At 36.4% G+C, this 12,357-nt stretch overlaps 1 protein-coding gene across 1 annotated transcript; it reads right to left on the bottom strand.

Moving 5' to 3' along the window:
• Window positions 1-4,954: 4,954 nt before the first annotated feature.
• Window positions 4,955-6,535, bottom strand: FOXD2 (Forkhead box protein D2; the record flags this gene model as incomplete). The annotated part of the gene is made up of 1 exon (XM_012942706.2): window positions 4,955-6,535. The coding sequence occupies one exon, from the start codon at window positions 6,533-6,535 to the stop codon at window positions 4,955-4,957; it is 1,581 nt and encodes a 526-aa protein (XP_012798160.2).
• Window positions 6,536-12,357: the final 5,822 nt, after the last annotated feature.

Here is a 12,357-nt window from a genome sequence, read left to right as displayed (position 1 = left end):
CGCTTTTATTCCAATTTCCTTTTCAGGTACCTCCAGAAGGACCCCTCCACGGTGTAGGCTACCAAGAAGTGATAACCGCCCTCATACTTCTAACAGCATTCAAGACAACTGTATTCATAATCAACCCCTTCAATTCTTATCATTACTCCTACATCGAATTTCAACTCTAAACTTACTCTTTTGGCTTCCTCCTCAAGTGTCACCATAGCCAACGATTCTAGTGCGCGAAACACTGTCCCAGGTCTACTGAAACCTCGCTACAAACTACACATTGGAGCCTTCAATGTACGCACCCTATGTCAAATCGGTCAGCAGGCTTCCTTGGCTAAAACCCTAGAGTCTCTTTCCATTGATGTATGCTGTGTCTCCGAAACACGCATACAGGATTCCAGTGTGGTCATTCACTTGACCTCACCTCGCCAAAACGGAGAGCCGACGAGACACACTATCCGTGTATCTGACGACTCCATGGCTGATTCTTGTGGACTGGTAGGTGTGGGCATAGCACTAAGCATGAGGGCGGAACAAGCACTGTTAGAGTGGATGCCCGTTAACAGTTGTCTATGTGCTGTTCAGGTAAACGACTCCGTAAGAACTCGGAAGGATATGGACACACGTCGTTGCCTTTTCGTCGTTTCTGCCTACGCTCCCATTGACTGCAGCCCGGGTTAAGTGAAGGATGATTTTTACAGAAAGCTCTCTAAACTGCTTCATAAAGCTAAGCGATCAGACATAGTACTCATAGCAGGGGACCTTCATGCCAAGGTAGGTAGCTGAAACAAAACAGAAAGACATTTATTGATTGAGATCATGAACCGATTGATGTTGGACCACCATTGAAAACGTGGAAGCACTGGACGGCCGTTTCGTTCTATTGTGGGACTCCTCAGCAGTGCGCATCCACGATCCCGCTCGCGTGATTCGAATCCAGGGCCTTCAGTCTTGCGCGCGAACGCTTAACCTTTTAGGTGGGTATTTTGGTATTCCGGCACAGCGAAGAGATAATGATGATCGTCTGCTGCAACTGCGCACAGACAATCGTTTATTTTTAGCAAACACTAATTTTAGGCATAAGGAGAGACATTGTCTAATATGGCGACCCCCTACACCAAACCAACGATAGACTCAAATAGACCATATTGCCATCAGTCATCGCTGGAGATGGTCGATAGAAGATTGTCGCTCATTCTGGTGTACCTGCTTGGACTCCGACCATGCTCTAATACGGGTACGCATCTGCTTGCGACTCACTGGACGCAAAAAGCCACAATAAAAGACCCATTAGAACTGAATTGAGTAGCGAGAAAACTAAAAGTAGGTTCCAGGAACAACTGAGGTCACACATAAGTAGTTCTGAAAACGAGGCTGATCCAGATGTTGCTTGGAAAGATATTAGTGATTTAAACCAAAGGGTTACAAAGGTCTATTGCACTGATAGATTCTCGCAAACTCATCCCATCAGGTTCTGAACACGATGTAATGCGTAAGCAAATCAGATCTAGATTAAGCAAATATCTAAGAAACGGCCGTGAGCAGTGGTGGGCAACGAAAGCAAAACAGATGGAAAAGGCGGCGGCTGTAGGTAACACCGGACAGCTCTACAGACTAATAAAAGAAACTGAAATTAATAAGTCAAGTGTAAGTCAGACTATTTCGGAAAAAGACGACACCCTCATCTGCTCTCAGTCCAGACGCTTAGGAGGATGGGCGGAACTTTTCAGAAAACAGTTCGGCTGGCCTTCAGCTACTCTACAACTACCCTCAATTCCCAGACAGTGTGAATGAGACATTGAAGTAGGCCCCCCAACTCTAGCAGAAGTTCAAATGGCTATAGTGAATCTGAAACGAGGAAGGGCAGCTGGTCCAGATGGATTGGCTCCAGAGGTCTTTAAGGATGGTGGTCCAATTTTAGCGATTAGGTTGACTAATATTTTAGCTAAAATCTGGGAGTCGGGCGTAATCCCATCTGATTGGTCACAATACCTTATCGTCCCAATATATAAGAGAGGGTAAAATCATCCTGTGACAACCATAGAGGGATTGGTTTAACTAATATAGTATCTAAGATACTAGCCTCGATAATTATCAGACGCCTAACTAAGACTCGTGAACTGCAAACACGAGAAAATCAAGCTGGTTTCAGTCCTGGTCGTGGCTGCATCGACCACATATTCGCCATTCGTCAGGTTCTAGAACATAGACATACTTATCGGCGTCCGACAATGGTGGTCTTTCTCGACTTAAAAGCAGCATTTGACTCGGTAGACCGCGAGATTCTGTGGCAGTGTCTGTCATTGAAAGGCGTACCTCAGAAGTACATAAACCTTGTGAAGGCTCTTTACCCGAACACTACCAGTCGAGTCAGAGCTTATGGCGAACTGTCATCTGCTTTTGTAACCTCAAGTGGTGTCCGTCAAGGCTGTCCGCTTTCTTCATTTTTGTTTAACTTCATCATAGACCTATTGATGGAAATAACATTCTCGGGTATTGATCTCCTTCCAGGAGGTCCACTTATCGACTTAGAATACGCAGATGATATAGTCCTGTTTGGTGAAGACGCTGATAAAATGCAGAGTCTTTTGGTAGCACTAAGCAACAATGCCAGAATGTTTGGAATGCGCTTCTCTCCTTCTAAATGCAAGTTGTTGCTTCAGGACTGGTCTACGTTAACACCTGAACTAAGGATAGGGAGTGAAGTAGTCGAACGCGTTGACAACTTCACTTATCTTGGGAGTCTGATCAGCCCTAATGGGTTGGTGTCTGACGAAATCTCAGCACGGATTCGAAAAGCTCGCTTGGCTTTTGCCAACTTACGTCACCTATGGCGAAGGCGAGATATCCGTCTATCAATTAAAGGAAGAGTATACTGCGCGGCAGTCCGTTCTGTTTTAATTTACGGCAGCGAAACATGACCATTAAGAGTAGAAGACACTCGTAAGCTACTAGCATTTGACCACAGATGCCTTAGAAATATTGTTGGGATCACCAGGTAAGTAATAGTGAGGTTAGACGCAGGGTATTAGGGAATGACGGTAAATCAGTTGATCAGGTTGTGAATCTTCATCGACTGAGATGGTTGGGCCACGTGTTACGTATGCCCGAACACCGATTACCATGACGTGCAATGCTGACCGGTGTTGGAGGATAGTTGGAAGAAAGTTAGGGGCGGCCAGACCAAAATGTGGCATCAGTGCTTGAAGTCACTAACTTCTAGTCTGAGCCATGTTGGTAGATGCAGACTACTTGGTTGGGGTTCGCGTGACTATCGTAACCAATGGTTGGAGACTCTTGGTGAGACGGCTCAGAATCGATCACAATGGCGTCGGTCTGTACACTCTGTCTTCCCTTAAACTAAGAGATTAAAATCGCTTCATATCTTTCTTTCTACGAACTAATTCTTTGTTCCTGTACTATATCCTTATTGCAATCTTTCTTTTATATATTACCACCTCTGAATTAACTACTTTTATGAATCCGGTGTCCATCTTGTTGTGTTAATGAGGTGTGGCAACTTGGACCGATGCATATATTTGCCTGGTCTAAGGTTGTTGCTCACTGACTGATTGACTATTTCACTTGTGTTTTGTGGGACAGATTTGTCCAGACTATTTCTTTTCTGTGGACTGATTTTGAACAATCATTACGTCGTGTAATTTTTGAATAATTCTCAAATAGTTTGCTAACTGTACATCCACGGACCTTTCTTTCGTAACATAAGTCCTCTTCTCTCTTAGCACTATTTCCATCCCAACTACTGTTAACTAACTTAGTATGCAAGCTCTTTCCAGTTTTGATATTGGCCATAACTTCTCAGATATATAGTTTATGAATAACACATGATCTTCCTGATAAACTTGGAGAACAGCAGCCACATATTGATAAGAAAAAGAAAGGAAATAGATTTCGATTAGCCTTCAACACTATCTTATTTTCTCATTATTCAAAATATTGCATGTTTCCTATGTAGGGAAGAGTTTCGTAATTCTAAATATGTGAATACCATGACCATAATAACCTGGTTCGCACTCATTATTGATCGTATATCAGTTTGAGTTCAAAGTTATTTTCAAAATTATCCTAGATAGCTGTTAATTACAAAGTTCTCCATAGTGAATAATATCCCTTCTTAATTCTCAGCAAATCTACAATGTATGTGTTTTTTTTTAAAACCAATGTTTAAAGCTTTCACTTACATAATGAATTCATATTTCTCATTACAAATGGGTAGTTTGATATTGACACTTATTATCATTCTAAAAAATACATTATTACAGTGAACTTCATTGAGAAATCAGTTAAACGCTACTGACAAAACTCTAAACTGACGCTCTAAACCCCGGAATATTACCCACCAACAGAATTATTATTTTGTTAAATAGGAATATGGCACAGCAACTTCATCAGCTTGGATGAAGAATATGCTCTGAATAATACCATCAGTTTTAACGATAAGCATATCTTGGAACCTCGAATGATGTACATTTTATGATGCAATTTTATTTATGAAGCTGCGAAATTTCTCGGCTGAAAATGTTGAGGTAACCTATGAACGTATCAGTCAGTCGTACACAGTGTAGAACCTTCCATATATGTGCATCGGTTTAAGTTATCACTCTACATCAGGACAACGAAATACCAAAATTGTATAAGTACCAACGATAACAATCACAATAATACATATAAAACTTACGAGTAAATCTCATATTTTGTACGCCATTTTATAAAATGAGTAAGTCATTTAAAATTAATTTTTAAAATTTGTATTTATTTGTTTTTTCAGTGTGCTAAGATAAATTTATCAATATGGTGTATGTAGAACGAATCTATAAATAAATGTACTCTGTACAACAGTGATCTGGATAAATTTAAATGATAAAAATGGTTTAATCATTGTTAGTGGTAATACTATATATGAAAAAGTAATTTTGTACATGTTAAAGAATACTAAATTGTATTAGGCCTTGTGGATTCCTTGCAAGCAAGAAACATTTTCTTTTCGTCCTGTGTCTAGTAAGTAATCGATTGAAAATTTATCCAAATTAGGGTTGTTAGGAACTTTTGTCACTGATCTAAAATCAACTTTATTTGTGGTACTATGCGATTCGATTGTACTATTTGTTTTCTGATACTGATTTATAGTCACTTGGGAAATGGACGGAAAATGGAGAAAATTTAAAAACGATTCATTCTCTTGTAATTGATGAAAATATTGATTATTATTATTATTATTATTATGCTGGTGGAACAAAGATAAGGAGTTTAAAATTGTATCCTTAAACTTTTCCAAGTCACCTTCATTTAAATTAGAAAGTAAGAAATTTGGTGGTGGAATCATTGAATAACTGACCAGTGGACAAATAGGGGGGTTACAGACAGATGATGTTGTAGAGTAAGAAATTATAAGCTTTAAATCATTTTCTTTTTCCATAGAGGTTGTTGTTAGTGTTATCAATTCATTTTGTGATAGGGATTTTGGCCCTGCTGTATAATAAAAACTATTTTTATCTCCACTTTTTATCTCGTTAGACACTGGATCAAACTGATGACAGTTATAATGATCGTGTTCTGGTTGATGTTGTTGGCGATGATAATGTTGACGTTGATGGTTTTGTTGATCGAATCTTCTAGAATCTACCCTTGTCAGTGAGCGTTTATAACGTTTACGACGTCTTAAGAAACTGCCATTATCAAACATATCTTCAGATTGTGGATCCAATGTCCAATAATTCCCTTTACCAGGATTACCAGGCTCGCGTGACACTTTGATAAAACAGTCATTTAAAGATAAATTATGTCTAATTGAATTCTGCCACGCTGGGAATCGATCACGGTAATAAGGGAAGTTGGACATGATAAAATCACATATACCAGATAATGTTAGTCTTCGTTTCGGTGAGTGTAATATTGCCATAGTAATCAGCGCAATATAAGAGTATGGAGGTTTAACTGTTGCAGATTTATTTACCGATAACGGGGAATTCAAATGATTTATCGGATTTTCCGTCATAGAGAATAACTTCTCACCTAATTCCGGTTCAGCTAATTCCCTATCCAGATCATCATCATCGTGATCGTTTAAAAAGTCGATATTGGTTTCTTCATTTAAGTTCTGTAAACATTCTGGATAAATGTTTGGGCTAAGTGATTTATCAACGTCATTCTGTTCATTTTTTGTATTTAAATGTGAAGTATCTCTGTCTGTCACTGATTTTTTTTTCATACTGCTTATGAGTAAATTATATTGATGACAAGTAGAATAATCCGACTTTTGTGATCGATATGTGCCGGAAGTTGTAAATGGTGAGTTCATTGAAGCTGAAAGGTCAAGTAAAGCACCTTGATGCACTAACATTTGGTTATTTATAACATTTTGATTAATTCTGTTGTGTACTGAAGTTGAAGTAAATAATTCACGGTTATTATTGTCGTAATTATCACAGTCAGTATTTGATGTATTTTGATCTAATTCATGCAAGTGTTTATAATTCTGTGAAAGAAATATATCCGTCTCTGTTACACTGCTCATATTGATCATAGTGCTGACAATGTCAAGTTTATTTCAGAAAGGATATTATTAACTGTGTAATTTTTTACACAATGGGAGTGTGAAAAGGTAAAATACTATTAATAAATACTTCGGTTAGTCGTATGTATAATGCAGTTTTATTATTCAGATCAACTCCGTCTTCTCATTGTTCTATCGAAGTTTTATTATTATTGTGTTTTTTTGTGTGTGTGAAGTATAATAATGTATTGTTGTGTTGACGCTGCACGGATACAGCAAGACACTCGCCCAAAGAAAATCTACAGGTTACAGAATATTACATTGACTACATCTCCACTCTGTAGCAAAACTAATCAGGGAAAACAAGGATATCTATTTACATAGATGTTAACATTGGAACATTCATATTTTTTCTTAACCCCCTCCCTCATTATATTTTCTTATTATGTGTCTAAAGTCTAGTTAATGAGATGGAAAATACGGTAGTTTTTTGTATGCTAACCTCTCATCCCCCTTTTATAAATTAGCCAACCACGGATTAGAATATGTACTGAAAGCGTTTTTAGTGTTTTGTCATTCTAAGGAAGAGAAGAAAAATAACAATATGGACACATGCAAAAACAATTTGTTAATTTTATGCCAGACATGGCGATTAGATGGAGTATGAATAAACCAATCGAATTAAAGTTTTGATAAGCTGGTCACAGGCTGATCGATTCATCAGTTATTTTAACTGATAAATTTCACACGATAGGATGTTACACAGAATTTAAAGTGTGCTAATTATTTTCATTGGAGTATGGAACTTAAAGAAGATGCGTATTTTCAAATCCTCCAGGAATTGATCTGTGGGATTTCATATTTTGTGATACTCATTCCAGAAAAAAATTATGTAGAATGCCCTTATTTTCTTATTTTCATTTAACTTGAAATTATTTACTACATAACACTGACATAGTAACTAAACTTTAGGATATATATAATCAAATATCAGCATCATCATCTCGTTTTTAGTAAATGTCATGAATACAACCTGATGTAAATAATAAATTAAAAGGCTTTAGCTCTTTGTCACCTACTAGTATCAATTTGTCAAAATTGTTCACCTACATAAAATCTATTAATTAAAATTAAAGAGTAGATTGTTTACAATTAAGAAGCAATATATTTTAAAGGTTCTAAACTTTATTCTAAATTGCTGTCAGTAGGAAGATAGTGTAAATATTGGACATATTTGACCTAATCTAGTGACAGGTTTATCCCATATTTTTGTGTTCATGTAAATATATACATAGTAAATATATATATAACTTGGCTTTTATATTCGCTATATACAAATGATTAGACTTGTAAACTTTAAAAAAATCACGAAGACCAAGTACTCGTAGATAATGTTACTGAAAAATATCTCTCACTCATCTACTAAATATGGTGTCTCCCCTCAGAGAAAATAATTTAAAAGTTACTGATAAGTGAATGGATGATTGATTTTCAAGTGCATTTGTATTAGTGTTTTACACAAACGTTTCAGGTTAAAAATTACTTTAGTGACAGTGATATGCTTTTCAGTTAGGGTGAAAGTAATGTTTCTCATAGACTTACACTAAACAGATTCCTGCGCTCTAGCACTAGAGATCTTCATCTTTGTTTGAAATTCTTCATCAACGAACACCCACAATCCTATTGACTTTGAGCCCAAGAAGATTAGTAATCACTCTGACAACTGAGTTGGAATTCAGTGATCAATATTTACAGTCCAGGTTAGATCTGGATACAGTGCGCAGACACACAATTCTGTCTTTGGGAATCTATCATACTTCAAGCCTAGCTGACCTTAAAAGTTCAAGCTTACTTCCAAAACTCTTGAGAATCCATGGACAAAATTGAAGCGCAATAAACAATTAGAGCTTTGCAATATTCCTTAGGTAAGATCTACTGTAATCCAGTCATGTAGTATTAACTTTGTATATTCTTCTGCAAACACAATAAGAAATCACAAAAATACTGACGTTGATTCAAGGTGATGAAACTAATATTTTCAAGTAGAACGACCTCATTAGTTCTTAACTTCACCCGGGCCCCTTTGCAGATACTATCACTCCCAAGTTCAGAAAAAGTAAAGCGGCTAGTCGTAGAATTAAAAACCCCACTCCATGAAAATAAATATCGCTAAATAAACGGTGACGAGAAATGACTATTTGAACTATTATAACTGTAGGTATCATTACCAAGGTTTGACTTGAGAATTTCGAATAAATTGAGCATTGGGTAGATTGTTATAAATAAATAATGTACTTGTAATATCCTAGTGAGCAGAAAATTTATTTATTTATTTATTAATACTATAACTGTGTTTAAGAAGAGAAATTGATTCTATAACTAACCGAATCGCAGAATTGTGCATGGAGGGCAACTCACAGATCTGTTCCAAGGGACGACTGGTGTTAGAAAAGACTCCCTACACTCACCTTTCCTCTTTCTTCCGGTTATTGACTAGATTATGAAGACCACATCTCAGGCGAAGCATAGAGTACAGTGAACACTTTGAATGCAGCTGGATGATTTGTGCTGTGTGCATGACAGCTCTGATGTCGCATACGCAGCAATAAATGAAGACAACAACAGCCTGTTCGTCGGTGGGCTCTACAGCAATTGCCCTCATCGTTCAAAAGGAACGAAGCAAAACCCTGGATTACAACACAGTGAGCACCAACACAAACACACTTGATGGTCATGCTCTGAGACAGGTGGAAGCCTTTACACGTTCGTGCAGCATCAGTTATAAACAGGGTGTAACCGATGCTGATGTAGAAGTACAAGTTGGAAGGGCAGGCGCAACAACACTACAAGCGAAGAACATCTGGAACTCAAAACAACTGTCAGCCAACACTAAAGTCAGGACTTTAAACGCTAACGTTGAGGTAATTCTATCATGTAGAGCTGAAATTCGGAGAACTGCCACAACCATTACCAAAAATGTATAGATATTTATGAACAACTGTCCACGCAAGATACTTCAGATCCATTGACCAGAGATCATCAACAATAATCTACCGGTTGAGGGAGGAATTGGCGAAAGACGTCAGAGGTGAATAGGACATACTTTACGGAAACTACTAAACTGAATCACAAGATAAGCTCTAACTTGGAATTCCGAGTGTGAAATGGGAACTGGTGTATCAAAGAGTATATGGCTCGAATAATCGGTGACGGGCACCAAGTTTTCGAATAAAACTTAGGAACAACTCGAATGTTTTTAGAGATCTTCAATAGAGAGACTTTTTATCATGAATAGTATCATGCTTGCGAAATTAAACTACTGTTTTTTCTTTATCATTCTTTTAGAATAAACGGGTAGTTTTACAGCATAAGAGATTACTAATTACATTATTTTGTCTAACTGTTCTATCTGGTCACTATTTTCAAATTAAATCATATACTCTACGATGCGTTATCAAAAGGTTATTGGATTTCTGAGAAATGACTGAAATATGACGGTAATAAATTTCCATTCTTAAGTCTTCTGCAATCAGTTTTTAATGATCCATTGTTTTGTGGTCAAGCGAAAAATCCCGACACTGAGATATTTCATCTGATTGTTCTCATTAGTGATAGATTAAATTTCAAGTATTTTTAGAATTTCTATTGTTTATTATTATTATCACTACTGCTTTCGTTACAGAGAACTATCAAAGCCGATGATATCAGACAATTTATCGCAAATAAACGAGACATAGTTAAGATGTTCTTTTGTAATAAAGTGTCTTAATTTGAACCCTTTCAATAGAATCAAGTTGTCATTTTTAGTCCTTCAAATTTTACTGATAACATTATTAGAATGTAATCTTAACTTAGGGGAATATTATTGTGAATGCAGTTCAAATTTTAGATATTAAGAAACTTATAATCCTAAAGCTATATGATCACAGTGAAAGTAAGAGATTTTTGTCAACTGACTGATTTAAATAAGAATATAGAAAATCCTGAGTGGATGACATATAAATTTGCGGTTTAAATATCTTTTGTGGAATAGAAGACTTCAACATTTTTCTGTCGTTTTTCTTGTTTTTATCTTAAAGAAAGCAAAAACGATGTTTGGCGCAGAACAACATGAATTCATTTTAGTTCGTTAGGTTTTCATCAGCTGTTTACACCCTATGATATTTTAAAATAAAAGTTATTTCAGATATTGACATACGTATAAATGCAAAGATGACTAGAGATGAATATGTGTATCATGATGTAGCGGAGATTCTTATAGAGTTAATAATATCATTAAAAAATTTGTTTCGGATAAATAAAGTTTGGGAGGGAAAGTCCCAGAACATTGAACTAGTGATTAGAACTCATGGAGTTAACAAAAATTAAATGATTATGTAACTGAAAACAGATTAATGATAATAAAGAAAGATATAAATTGAAATCAGTCAGCTATGAATTAAAGAAAAATGACATTGATGTAATTAAACTTCAGAAAGAGTTAAAATAATGAACGATACAAGAAAAAGGATGTAGTGTTACTAGGATAAATAAAGATTTATTACTGCTTCTTCCTGGACACGGATCTGGTATTAGGCGTTTAATCGCTATAGCTTCGGCAAATTTCAGAAGGTTGGAGTTCGACACTTGATCAATCACCTTGAACAACTTCATTGTATTCACTTGATGTCCTGTATCAAGGAGGTGCATCAAGATGACACTACGGAATGCTTTAAGTCCACTCGACCTTAGACTTTTGGGAATATGCCCTTAGAAACGGACGTATTCTCTCCTTTCTGTACAGTTGGTGGTAACGTGAGAGGGATACCTATTGATGATTGACTGTGTTAAATAACATGTTGTTATGGACAAGACAATCAGTTTAGCTGATGGATAAATTCTTTTCAATGAAGTTTTGAATCCCATGTTGATTGATCCTGTCACATCATCGTTTGTGAATTCACTTACTTACTTTCGCCTGTTACTCCCAATGGAGCCTAGGACGCCGATCAGCATTCTCCAACCCATTCTGTCTTGGACCTTCCTTTTTAGTCCTATCAAACACTTGTTCATTCTCATGTCTGTCTCCATTCCTCGGCGTAATATGTTCTTCGATCTTCCTCTTCTCATTTGGCCCTGAGAACTCCAAGTGAGGGCTTGCCTTCTGACGCGGTTGAGCCCTCTCTTGAGCTCCCAAACCCGGATAAAGGAGGAGTGTTGGGTATGGGGTTAGAGATCCTATCCCGTAGAAAAGTAAATTGCTAAAAAAACGCTAACCAAAAAAATAATTCAAACCATTTTTGAATTTAAGTTGAATAAAAATAAGTTTCTGTTTACTGTAGTTTCTCCGGGTGCTTTAATCTTCACGTTTTGCATATTTCTCAATAAATTTCAGTCGGTATCGGTTGTTCTTTAATCATCTTTTTATATTATAAATAAATAATATATATTTGTAATATCCCAATGAGTAGAAAAATTAGATTTTCTCACGTTTCGTGACTCAGTGTAAGCCACTTCTTCAGAGAATAAATAACGAGAACATTTCATATTTATTAGTTTTGTTTCTAGTGTATCGGCAGTACATATTCTTTGTGTTTCTAACCTTTACATGTTCAGATTTGTCTGCACCTATAGGTCCTAATATGAATCTAAATTATTATGATAATATATCGGAATGAATAACTCATTGGAGAATTCGATTTTACCATTTTTCTCTTACAGGTATTTAAAGATGCATACAGCGACAATATTTTATGACTATAAGTCTACTGAATCGAAATCCTTTTCAGATTTTCTTCTCATCAATACTTTAGAAACTTACAAGAATAATAACTACTGTGGTTTCAAGAAAATCCTGAATTAGGACCACAGGT

The sequence above is a fragment of the Schistosoma haematobium genome, chromosome ZW (genome assembly GCF_000699445.3).
Source record: "Schistosoma haematobium chromosome ZW, whole genome shotgun sequence".
Lineage (NCBI taxonomy): Eukaryota > Metazoa > Platyhelminthes > Trematoda > Strigeidida > Schistosomatidae > Schistosoma > Schistosoma haematobium.
This window is presented reverse-complemented; position numbering and strand designations above follow the sequence as displayed.